We start from the raw sequence: 12,831 nt of genomic DNA, 5'->3' as shown, positions 1-12,831 counted from the left end.
ATTATTATAGTGACTTGAATTTTAAAAGAAACAAATGAATTAATTATTATATTTTTTAAAAAACAAACAAACAAACTAGTGGTGCGGTGCCATATGCTGATATGCGCAGTGCAGCTGCCAGGCGTAACAATATCTGCTATATCAACATTTGGGTGTGTTTGGAAGCCCGGAAGAATCATTTTCCCGGCTTCAAGTGTTTGGCTAACTACAATATGCGTTTCAATACATGTCCAAAACAACTGGAATGGACGAGCTACACAAAGCTTAAATGCAGAAAGATGAAGAAAAGGCAGAATACATTGACCAGCATTAAACAGCTAAAATCGATACAAATGAAACATTTTTAGCATCGAGAATATCAAGAACAAGAATTGATATCTTAGCAGGCCTTCAGGGCAACCAGCTTCTGAGAATCTCTTCATTCATTTGGCAACCACCGCGTGAGAAATTGAGCAATAAAGCTTTCTCTCTGTCAAGAATTGGCTATCTAAATCCTCAGTCAATCTTCACTGAGGAGAAGAGGTAATGGACGAAGTAAAATGATGTGAGAAGACCGATGGTGCCAGTAGCGAGCATGATTGCAACAGCCATTATCAGTGAATAGCCGAGATACAGTATAGCAGACACTGGCCCGCTCAGGCTCTGAAGGTCAAAGACTAAGTAATTAACGGAATACAAGAACACGTACAGAGAGACAGAACCTGAGGCATAGAATGCTTTCCACCACCACATCCAATCCTCGACGCAGAGATGCATGTAAGTGAGGACAAGAGAGACTTCGGCACAAATAATGACCAAAAGCAGGAGAACAATGAACAGGAAACCAAAGACATAGTAGAACCGACCAAGCCAGATACTAGAGAGGATAAAGAAAAGTTCAATGAAGAGGGTTCCAAATGGAAGAGTTCCAGCTCCAAGGATAAGAAGCCATGATGGATATTTGCGCGCAGGGATCTCCCTAGGAATTTGGTTAGTTCGCACTGGGTACTGGATAGGTTCTGCTCGTGTGCCAAGATGTCCTCCCAGGAGAGTGAGAGGCACTGAAATGCAGAACCAGAGGGCTATGAGTTCGAAATACAAGGAAATGGGTAGGGCACCGGTGCTGTTGCTTCCCCAAAGAATAAAATTCAGCGTTGTGAGAATAACAAAAACAATCCCTGGAAAGAAGCATGCAATTGCCCATGAAACTGACTTCCATCCGTCTGAAGTCCCCTTGATAGTTCTCCATAGTCGCACACCAACATAACCAGCTGCAATTCCCAAGAACAGGTAAAGCATTATCATTCCTGTTAGCAGCATACCCCGAGAAGCTGGTGACATGAAACCAAGAGCAGCAAAAAGAATAGTTACAACTGTCATTCCAGTAATCTGAACCCCATCTCCAATCATAATGCAGAGTAGCTTTGAGTGATTTGGTTCTCTGAACACATCACCTACCACAAGCTTCCAGCCAGAAAGTTCCTCATTCATCTGTGCCTGAGCTTCTTTGTCCAATTCCTCATACCTTGTTAAATCCCTTCTCACAGTTCTCAAAAAGATTACGAAAACAATTCCAGCCAAGAAGAAGATCACCATCAATGAGTTAAGAATCGAGAACCAGTGAACACGATCACCTTCCATCTTGAGATAAGCATCCCATCGAGATGGCCATCTAATGTCGCTTTTCACAAAGTCAACCTCATAAGTGAATGATATCCTCTGCTGCTCCCTTATAATTTGAGACCTCTCAATCTCCAATGGACAGTTTATAGATGTGCTGTTATCATACATGTGAAGTTTTGTCATCTGTTCAAGGTCATATTTAACACTGCAAGGGACCACCTCAAAACCAACAATTTCATAACCTGCAGTCTTCTTCTTATCAGTTTCTGAAATAACACCCATACCTTCTTCCCCAGTACCAATTATCTCCACTCCAGCTCCCTCATACTCATGAATCAGAACTCTAAATTTCAGGTGGTTAATGATGTAATCTTCTTTACTATTTGGTGGTGCGTAGCCAACTGGAAACCCAGTCCACTGTATCTTCATTCCATTTTGGTTGGCATATCTCAAAGCAGGCAAGTTATCCAGGATCATATTCACCTGATAAAGCTCATGGGTCCTCTGTTTCAAGAGCTTTACCTCATTCTCATTTAGAGGGGGGGTAGTGCAGAGGTAAATAGATTCATTAACATTCATCCTGAAACGGTAGGGAGAGTTATCAATCTGATCTCCCATTAACAGTTCTCCAAGATTCTCAGCACTTTTCTTGATGCCATTCTGAGGTTTGCAGTAAGGAAGACTATAATAGCTGAAGGGTAGCTCAGTCTCAATTGAGGTTAATGAGTTCACTTTGACAACAATTTCATCACCAGTGGAGTATGTATGCATGTAGGTACCCGGCAAATAAAACCCATTACAAGCATGTGAAATGAGAACAAAATATACGAATGCAGCCAAGTATCTCCTTCCCAAGATTGATGACAATGCCATTGCTAGACAAGATGAAGGAGACAGGCCCTCTAAGCCACTGGTAGTAACACAGAAATCATCAATCTACAAAATTCAGCATCAAATATTCAAAATTATTGTCAATAATATGTTTCCACTACATTAAGCAAAACCAAAAAGGGAAGAAATATAAATAACTAAATAAATAAGGAAAAGGAAAAGGAAGTGGAAAATGAACCCCACAAAATCATATGCAATCAGCTCTCAACAACTAAAAGTATAACTCAATTGACCATTCACTAACCTAAAGATGGAAATTCATAAACACAATAAGAAGTATACAATTGCAGAACAAGCACCTTCGTCTCGATTTACATGGACAACACAAATCAGGCATTCAACGACCATACATCCATTTTTATATAGAAGCAGAAATTCCAGCAAACAAAACTCAGGCTACATGCCTACAGTGCCCCGCACAGCATAAAAATACATGTGCCAGTAAACGCAATATCACTATGTCAGAAACGAACACACAAACAGCACCGAGCATACACGAAACTGAAGACACCATATATCATACGCATATCTGTTACACGACGTAGTAGTAGCTAAACTGAATCCAGATACATTAAACAGGAAAACAACTCAACGCAATGCTCGTACGCAGAACATGCAAATCCAGACTCTCCAAACCGAATACAGAAAACAACTGCATTTCCAAAATTACGAATTAACATGGATCTAAAATTCACCACAAGACGCCGACACCGACACCGACACCGACACCGCCACACAATGCCATTCCCGAACTTGTTGCTGCTAACAAATTCGGTGTATAATCGAGATAGATCTACGGAAATGCGTACCGGAGCTGGATCTGGAAATGAAGAGCGAGCTCAGAGCGAATCAGCTCGGCAAAACTTGTCGGTGAGATCGTGCCGGTTAGCCTTCGATGATTGAGAATGGTGGGGAGAGGAAGGAGTAGTGAAAGAGCGCGTGAACTGTGAAGAAATGAAGATGGCAAGCGTAAGCAATAAAACTATAGGCGTTAGGTACTGTTTGGGGATAGCGCTATATGGCGTGAATGCGTGATATGAGATTTATTTGCTTCAATATAATTGGAAAATTTTAAGTTACTGGGCCAACTGCTGCATTTTCCCAATTTGGACCGGATGGGCGCTTTATTATGGGCTCAATTTAACTACTAAATTAGAACACAAGATTATAAGTTCAACTTCCAGTTGAGTGATTTATTAGCTTTTTAAATTTAAGTCAATATTATTTTTTTTATCTTTTACCAGCTAAAATCACAATGTAAATTTTACTTAGAGCATACCCACCACGGGGAGTGAATGCAGATTCCCTCGTCACAATAAACTCTAGTGCGATTTTACCTCTCTTAGTTTGTGAGCTATTACATAGAATTAGTGCATGCCTAGTGCAATTTCACCTCTCCTGGTTTGTGAGTTATTACATAGGTATGCGTAGTATTCACCATCATGTAGTTGTTGCATATTTTTATCACCACCCCAAATAGTGAACTATTATATTTTCTTATACTTGTTTACTCGCACGGCGGTTATAAATTTTCATCGTCACCCAAAATAGTAAACAACTATATTTTCTTATAATTCCCTATTACCTTAACACATGTTTATTTTTTAGCGTATTACTCCGTAGTATATTACAAGTTTATTTTTGAATTATCACTCATTCATTTTTAGTATGTTCATTATATTTCCATGCATATTGATTTGTACTTTATAGATGTTCTTTTTTAGTATTTTGTACGCCAAAATAAATATGCAATACATTAAAAATAGCACATGTACTACTTACTCTATTACAATACAGTATCTATTCATAATTATGAGTTAATATCGCCTTCACTGAGGCTCAAATTCACAACCTCCCAAATGAGAGAATAACTTGATGCCATGAATCACAAGGTCCTTGACAAACCCAGGTAAATTAGTTATTCTATATTTAGTTCCAAATCCTATTTCTTCATTTTATTCTGATAATAATGATAAACTACATCAAAAATTAAAAAATGAGAGTAAAACTTAATATTGAAGATATTTTTTTTGGTGTACAATATATGACATTATAACAAAATCTTTGCCCACAAGCATTGACAGTCTTCTGTATCTGTCCCATCTCTTGGGCCTTTTTGCCTAAATGAGGTCTTTCTCAAGCAGTGAAGCACAATCTTCTTATGCATCGTTTTCCCTCTAATTATCCCATCTCTCTTTCATCGAACACTTCGGTGACATCAACTAAACTCGGAGAGATAAACCTGCTTACAACCTTCAAAGGTAACACCTTTCCAATTTCCAGCGCACAGAACTGCACTTATTCACACTGGGTTTCTCTAATATGTAATAAATTCACAACCTTTTTTACTTGATTTCTTTAGCGAGTTTCACATTTCGGCGCAGTTTTGGATTGTTCATCTCTGTATACTCGACTCCATCATAATTGAATTGGTGAGGAGTTTATAGAGTGACAGTTAGACAGAGGGGAAGTGATACTTAGGAATTCGAATTTTGTTGAATTTCTGTATCTTAGGGTAGTTCTGCTGTTGGGATTTGGGAATTGGGAGTGCTTAATGAGATAATTATTGTGTAAACCAATGGCTAGTATTACATCTCCAGTAAATTTGGGAAGCATATGCAGCTGTCATAGGGGACAAATTGAAGGGTCATATACACTGGTTAGAAGGGTTTCTTTTGGTAAAGATTTTAGAAGTTTTCATAGGATTAGGATTGGTAGGAGATGGAGATACATGTCTGTTTGTAGACACTCAGTTATCACTGATTATATTGCTGATCAGGGGACTTCAACATCCCTTGATTTGTCGCGAGGAAGTAGTAAGGATGCTGCCGTTGATGATCCTTTATTGAGGTCTATTCCTAGACCTCAGCTAAAGTATGGGCTGAAAGCTGGTCCTCCTTTAAGCACGAGTTCTTTAACTTGGAATGGGGCAAAAACCGGCCAGTTTTCAGATGGTGACAAGGGAGGCAATAATGGGGAAGATAAAAACGAGGTGATTGAGTCCCTTGGAGAGGCATTGGAGAAGGCAGAGAAGCTAGAAACTAGTACTAAGGTCCCTATTAAGAAACTACCAGCCAGCACAAATTACTCGGTGGCTGGTCCCAATAGGAAGTCTAAAACATTAAAGAGTGTCTGGGTGAAGGGGAATCCAGCAGGTGTTGTGAAAAAAGTTGTTAAGAAACCTCTTAAACGAGAACAAAAAATTGACACAAGGGGGAAGGCTGAGTTTGAACCTGTTTCCCCTCTTAGGCCTCATCAGTTGCCTCAAAAAGTCCAACCAAAGGTACAAGCAAAGCAGCCTGTAGCTCCTCCATCTGTAATAAAGAAACCAGTTATCTTGAATGGTGTGGGTGCAGTAGCTAAGTCCCCAACTGCTGATGCGATTGAATTAGCTGCAAAGAACAAAGAACACAAACCAATTTTGATTGATAAGTTTGCCACTAAAAAGCCTGCACCTGATCCTCCTATTGCTCGAGTGGTTTTAACCCCTCCAAAACCCAGGAAGAGCCCTCCATTTGGGAAGTCCAAGGAGGAGTTTCATAAAAAGAGTGGTGCATCAGGAGGACCGCGTAGGCGTGCAGTTAATGATGACTATGATGAGATTCCTGATGAAGAGGTGTCAGAACTTGATGTTTCCATACCCTCTGCTGCTAAAGCACGGAAAGGCAGAAAGTGGACCAAGGCAAGTCGCAAGGCAGTGAGATTGCAAGCAGCCAAAAAGGCTGCTCCTGTCAAAGTAGAAATTTTGGAGGTTAATGAAGCAGGTATGTCAACAGAGGAGTTGGCATACAATTTAGCCATGAGTGAAGGCCAAATTCTTGGTTACTTGTACACAAAGGGAATCAAACCTGATGGTGTTCAAACACTTAGCAAAGACATGGTGAAGATGATATGCAAAGAGTATGAAGTGGAAGTTATTGATGCTGATCCTGTTCGGGTAGAAGAAATGGCTAAAAAGAAGGAAATTTTAGATGATGATGATGTAGGCAAATTAGAAGATAGACCACCTGTTGTCACAATAATGGGCCATGTAGATCATGGAAAGGTAAATCATCAAAGCTCATAATCTCAACCTTATGAAATTATTATGTTAACATCAATGAGGAGGATCTAGCTAATTTATGTTCCTGATTTTTTGCTTGACAGACAACTCTTTTGGATTACATTCGAAATAGCAAGGTATATGTGCACTTCTGCCCCGGTTTAATGCTTAGAAATCATGGTTTCTTCATGACATGGTTATTCCTTTGGGGAAGCATGTCCTGAACATGACTACAAGGATTGTGATTCATCATTTCTTCTAGTGTAGTTGCAAACTGAACCCTAACTGGTAGATATTTAGGTGGCAGCATCTGAAGCTGGTGGGATTACTCAAGGAATTGGTGCATATAAGGTGAAGGTACCTATAGATGGCAGGCTCCAGACATGTGTCTTCCTTGATACTCCTGGACATGAGGTATGCTTAGCATTAATTTTGTTTCTGCATCCATATCTTTAACCCTGATTTGCACTCACTATGGAACAGACATAGAAGATTAGAGGGTAGTAGTTGACCTTTCCAAAGTGATTACTGATTATTACTCTGTATGACAGTTTGACAATTGATTTTGTAGGCCTTTGGAGCAATGAGAGCTCGTGGAGCTAGAGTCACCGACATTGCTATCATTGTGGTAGCTGCTGATGATGGGATACGGCCTCAGACAAATGAGGCCATTGCTCACGCCAAGGCAGCTGGAGTTCCAATTGTGATTGCCATAAATAAGGTTTTCTGGAGATAAGGGCATTTGATGTCATATTTTTGTTTCTTATTTTCAGGAGTCAGGACTGATGAGTTCCGTTTATTTTTCTTCTGCTATTTCAGATTGATAAGGATGGAGCTAATCCAGAGCGAGTCATGCAAGATCTTTCCTCGATAGGTTTGATGCCTGTAGATTGGGGTGGTGACATCCCAATGGTTAAGGTAGTGAAACATATGCACATAGTGGGTTGGTGTTATTCACATCATTTCTTATAGTCATGTATTTATATCTTTTAACAGGTCAGTGCTCTCAAAGGAGAGAATATAGATGATTTGCTGGAAACTGCCATGCTTGTAGCTGAGGTTAGTAAAATTGAATTCATGATCTTCTTGGCTATTTTAAACTAATATATAAGCATTTTACACTGTACACTTCAGGTATTGTCGTGCACAAAAATGTCATCTTTGTGTTTATGCAAGAAAAATACTGTTTTTTTTTTTTTTTTTCCTGTATTGGATTGGTATAACTAGGAAATCCTCTTCCCTCCACCCTTACTACCACCCCCAACCATTTCTTGAATGTCTATGACTTGTAATATTGAATGGTTAAAACTTGGATTTTTGAATACTGTCCTAAATTTGTTTAACTACCTCCTCCTCTCTCTCGCTCTCTCACACACACATTAATCTATGTGCTTTGTATTTAACTTATTGATTTGTTTGTAACGTGCAGCTTCAAGAGTTGAAGGCTAATCCTCACAGAAATGCCAAGGGAACTGTGATTGAAGCCAGTCTTGATAAATCAAAAGGACCCATAGCTACATTCATTGTACAGAATGGGACATTAAAAAGGCAAGATGTGGTGGTTTGTGGTGAGGCTTTTGGAAAGGTTAGTGAACAAAGGAGTTGACATTTTGGTTGCTCTTGATTCCTGAGAGCTGATAACTTGGTTCATTGATATCAACTTAATGCCTGATTTGAAAAAAATTCCCCTGCGTGTTTATTTTTAGATTCGTGCTTTATTTGACGACAATGAGAAACGTGTTGACGAAGCTGGACCTTCCATACCTGTACAGGTATGCAATTCCCATTTGTCACTTCCCGTTTAAAGATTCGCCAGTATATTACTTTTTTCTGATATTTAACTTAGTTTTAGTAAGCATTGGATTCTTTTCAGCATATTTAATACTCCGTAGTAACTTTTAGGACTTTAGTTGACTCCTTGATCTGAAACATGTTTTGGATGATTCAACAGGTAATTGGGTTGAATACTGTTCCAATTGCTGGTGATGAATTCGAGGTGGTTGGCTCCCTTGATATTGCTCGTAAAAAGGCCGAGGAACGGGCAGAATCCTTGAGAAATGAGCGTATATCATCTAAGGCTGGAGAAGGGAAAGTTACACTATCTTCATTTGCTTCTGCTGTTTCATCAGGAAAGCTTACTGGGCTAGACTTGCACCAACTGAATATTATTCTCAAAGTTGATTTTCAGGTATTCGTATTAATTTCAATGCCAAATTAATTAAAGTAAGCAGAGTATTTAGTTTCAAGAAGAACCAGACAAAGAAAAAAGAAAATAAAAGAGAGGTCTGAAAAAAAAATAAAAAGACTATAAGAAAAACTTTGCTAGAGTAGTTTGCCAATCCTTTTGAATTTCTGTCATTTGAAATATTTGGAGAAGAATCCGTATTTTCTCTTAAGAAGAAGCAGAAAAAGAAAAAGAAAATAAAAGAGAGGTCTGAAAATATCTACCCGAAGAGAAGTGAGAATCTTTGGCTCCACATCAGAATCAATCTGCAGCAGAAAATTACTCAAAAATAGGATATTGGAAACCAAGAAATGGAGCCATAATTTAATGTGAAAAATAGGATATTGAAAACCATGCAAATAAGTAAATGAATAAACATTAGGGATATCAGAAAGTTGTTCGTTATCAATTTTATATTTTGCACACTAACTAAATTTTCCTAGATTTGGGGTTTCTCTTGGGTGTTTATTGTTATTTGGTGCTAAAGTGAAACCATACAACTATGGTTAGGGATCAATTGAGGCTGTCAGACAAGCTCTCCAGGTGCTACCCCAGGATAATGTTACCCTGAAGTTCCTATTGCAATCCACAGGAGATGTTAGCACCAGCGATATTGATCTTGCTCATGCAAGTAAAGCAATTATTTTTGGATTTAATGTCAAGGCGCCGGGCTCTGTCAAAAGCTATGCAGACAACAAATGTGTTGAGATCCGATTATACAGAGTCATATATGAACTCATAGATGATGTGCGAAATGCGATGGAAGGACTCCTGGAACCTGTTGAGGTAAGCCATATTTCTGTGCTGTCCTGTCTTAAGTTCCTTGGAATTAAATTACAACAAAACATTGCATGTTGTGAGTGTGCCCACGATTCCACGAACAATCCATATTGGATGAAGGGTGCCTGGTGGTGTTGAAGCCAATATCACATTTTCCCGTGCTTGGAGCTGATTGGTCTATAGTATTTTTAAAGAATTAAAATTTTCTGCCATAAAAAGTATGAACTTGCCGTAGTTCTTAGTTCAGCTAAGCTATCAATGTCGAGTTGTCATATATCATCTATTGTTTGTCTTCTGTGAATTTGAATGCGTGAACTGGGTTTCATTTTTGCAGGAACAAGTGCCAATTGGTTCAGCTGAAGTGCGGGCAGTGTTCAGCAGTGGTAGTGGCCGTGTTGCTGGATGCATGGTAACCGAGGGAAAAGTAGTGAAAGAACATGGAATTCGGGTTGTTAGGAAAGGTAAAGAAGTCCATGTCGGTGTCCTCGATTCACTACGACGAGTAAAGGAGATAGTGAAAGAGGTATACTCTCGATATTTTCATATTTCATGAAAGCGTTCGTTATACTTCAAGATGACAGCAAACAATACTCAATAGTTGTTATTTAATGCATGAAAAATGGGGAAAGAAAGTCAAATGTTAACATTTGTTCTTGAACAGGTAACTGCTGGATTAGAGTGTGGAATTGGCATTAAGGATTTTGATGAGTTTGAGGTTGGAGATACCCTTCAAGCCTTCAATGCAACACAAAAGAGAAGAACACTTGAGGAAGCATCTGCCTCAATTGCCGCAGCACTTGAAAAAGTGGGGATAGATCTATGAAAGGAATCAAGGCAGGCTAAATATCACAACTTTCAGATGGATAACTAGTTGGCTTTTGGCTTATACGGGGATAGATCTATGAAAGGAATAAAAGCAAGTTGGCTTTTATCAATACCAACCGGTCCAACAATTTTGTCATAAACTTCACAACTTTCAAATAGAGCTAGCACGCCTACGCCTACCAATCTTGCATACTGGCACAGAAAATTACAATGCAGATGACCTTATCTTGCATACTGGCACAGAAAATTACAAACAATTTTGTCATAAACTTCACAACTTTCAAATAGAGCTAGCACGCCTACGCCTACCAATCTTGCATACTGGCATAGAAAATTACAATGCAGATGACCTTATCTTGTATACTGGCACAGAAAATTACAATGCAGATGGCCTTTGCTGATTGCCTGTCTTAAAGACTGTTAGTGAAAGGGTTAAGGACCAAGGGTTGCCCCATCTTTATATTTTTGAGTTCAATGACATCTTTATATTTTTGAGTTCAATGACTTAATTGAAAATTAGTGTGTAGTTGGAAGACTTGGAAAAAAGGACTTTTTTCTACAGTTATGAAAGTCTGAAGTTCAAAAAAAATATTGATGTGATATGAACATCAATAAAGAACTAAATATATATACATACAACACGAATTAAAATACACACTCCAAAAAATGTATTAATCAAATAAATAAATAAATCCTTTCAATAATAATAAGGATATATTAGTTGTTTGGAGAATGTATTCATCAAATAAAATTATAAGACAAAGATATTGTCTAAGATGAAGTACATGGCAGGATACAGTTTGGGATACATAGATGAGCCTAGAGGCAACTTGCATATTTCAAATTTTCTCCAACTCTGTCTTCTAAAGTTATAAAATAAAATTGAAAGACAGATGTTCCGTCTCACTAGCACAGCAATCTCGCCAACATGATTAGTAGCAACGAACAAAATCATCTTATTAAAATCATGAATCTCTTGCATTGGGATGGGAATGAAAATCAGATATTGTTTCTTCCATGCCAATTCCTCAAGGATCCATATTGCCATACCGTAGCGCAAGTTGTCGCTTATAAGATCAACAATAGCTAATCGACCATCCACCTCTACCAATCCAGATCTACCACTATCCACGCCTGCTGGCCCCTCTACCAATCCAGGTATAGTAGCTGGAGGAGGAGGAGGTGTAACTGAAAAATTCTCAACTCTAACATCAAATGTTACTATTTCACCTTTATTCAATGAATTAAGGGAATAGATAATGCCGTCAATATGAACACTAGTACGAAAATAAAAATGATTATTAAAACAAGTGCAAGGATGGAAGGCGGGAGACGAATGAATCTCCCTCCATGATTTATCCACGCCCAGTGTAAAAACCCAATGCTTTACCAAAACATGCCGGTTGTAAGAGCGATTGGTATAGTGTACTGACTTCAACACCTTGTATCTTCTCGAGACTGAATCAAAACCTAAGAGCCCAAAAGCGGTCATCCTGCTCCCGGAATCGCGCCCAACACTTGGAATACTTGATGGAAGAGAGATATGCTTTCGGGTACTAAGGTTGTGAATAGCAATGGCGTCTCCGAGTCGTGAGTATGTGCAGAAACAAATTAGGCCGTCCACCGAAGAGCTTATATAAACCTTTTGAAAGAGATTACCGTCGTCGTCGATATAGCGGAGACGATTGGCATGGAGTATTCCTTGGTTTTCTTCAGAATAATTTATTGTGTAATGCCAACGGAGTCTACCGTCTTCTACGCAGATCGGCAAAGAGATTAGAATGCTCATCCTACTGCTAGGAAGGGTTAAGGACCAGTTGCGGTGCAGATCGGCAAAGGAATGATCAACAATCAGATAACAAAAGAATTCCGAAACACACTTGAATCGCACCAGAGATTTGGCAGGGAGTTTACTCAGAATTTGGACGAAGATCTCTTGTGAAAGCAAATCCACCGATGCCCACTTTGAAAAACTCATCGCTCCTCTTCGGCCTTGGGTCTGCAAATCCACCAAAGATGCTTATATAGTTGCAGTTCATACCTCGAAGTCCTAACCCTAATCTTATACATTTGGGGCGGTGTCGCTTTCTCACCGCCCCAAGGCCCAATCTCTGAAAAAGGACTATTTTTTTTTTTTTTTTTTTTTGAGAATAGAAGAACTGTTATGAAATAAAAGGAAAATGGTGGATGTCCAAGCAAGGATTCGAGCCCTTGATCTCTTGTTCATATATTGGGAGTCCATCCATTGAACCGCATACACTATTGTTGTTGATGTTATGTCTATACGTATATAACTGCCTGCTGAAAGTCTTGAGCAACAAAACAACAAAACTAGGTGAAGCCTACAGGAATCGAACACAGGATCTCCGGGCGAAGCTTATCCTTTTAGGCTTCAGCTTATCCATTTAGACTAGCTCAATTATATGTCTGTTACTGTACATTTAATATTTGATAATACAATTTCGGC

At 38.9% G+C, this 12,831-nt stretch overlaps 3 protein-coding genes across 5 annotated transcripts; 1 reads left to right on the top strand and 2 right to left on the bottom strand.

The window, feature by feature from the left end:
- Positions 1-19: 19 nt before the first annotated feature.
- On the bottom strand, positions 20-3,502 carry LOC115995588 (transmembrane 9 superfamily member 12). Of its 2 annotated transcripts, none has more exons than XM_031234665.1 (2): positions 3,189-3,502; positions 20-2,538 (listed from the first exon to the last, which is right to left on the bottom strand). In XM_031234665.1, the coding sequence occupies exon 2, from the start codon at positions 2,473-2,475 to the stop codon at positions 496-498; it is 1,980 nt and encodes a 659-aa protein (XP_031090525.1). In that variant the 5' UTR covers positions 2,476-2,538; positions 3,189-3,502; the 3' UTR covers positions 20-495. The 2 variants fall into 2 exon arrangements, with proteins under 2 accessions (XP_031090525.1, XP_031090524.1); XM_031234664.1 differs by having other exon boundaries at positions 3,303-3,502.
- Positions 3,503-4,581: 1,079 nt separating this feature from the next.
- On the top strand, positions 4,582-10,865 carry LOC115996665 (translation initiation factor IF-2, chloroplastic-like). 2 transcript variants are annotated; one of them, XM_031236014.1, is made up of 13 exons: positions 4,582-4,754; positions 4,856-6,538; positions 6,640-6,672; positions 6,836-6,949; positions 7,107-7,256; positions 7,355-7,453; positions 7,532-7,594; positions 7,965-8,120; positions 8,242-8,307; positions 8,487-8,723; positions 9,270-9,545; positions 9,874-10,062; positions 10,201-10,865. In XM_031236014.1, the coding sequence occupies exons 2-13, from the start codon at positions 5,072-5,074 to the stop codon at positions 10,360-10,362; spliced, it is 3,012 nt and encodes a 1,003-aa protein (XP_031091874.1). In that variant the 5' UTR covers positions 4,582-4,754; positions 4,856-5,071; the 3' UTR covers positions 10,363-10,865. The 2 variants fall into 2 exon arrangements, with proteins under 2 accessions (XP_031091874.1, XP_031091872.1); XM_031236012.1 differs by having other exon boundaries at positions 4,582-6,538.
- Positions 10,866-11,059: 194 nt separating this feature from the next.
- LOC115995780 (putative F-box protein At1g32420) lies at positions 11,060-12,416 on the bottom strand. Its single transcript, XM_031234917.1, has one exon. The coding sequence runs from the start codon at positions 12,340-12,342 to the stop codon at positions 11,116-11,118; it is 1,227 nt and encodes a 408-aa protein (XP_031090777.1). The 5' UTR covers positions 12,343-12,416; the 3' UTR covers positions 11,060-11,115.
- Between the last annotated feature and the right edge of the window lie 415 nt (positions 12,417-12,831).

Source organism: Ipomoea triloba, chromosome 11 (genome assembly GCF_003576645.1).
Source record: "Ipomoea triloba cultivar NCNSP0323 chromosome 11, ASM357664v1".
NCBI lineage: Eukaryota > Viridiplantae > Streptophyta > Magnoliopsida > Solanales > Convolvulaceae > Ipomoea > Ipomoea triloba.
This window is presented reverse-complemented; position numbering and strand designations above follow the sequence as displayed.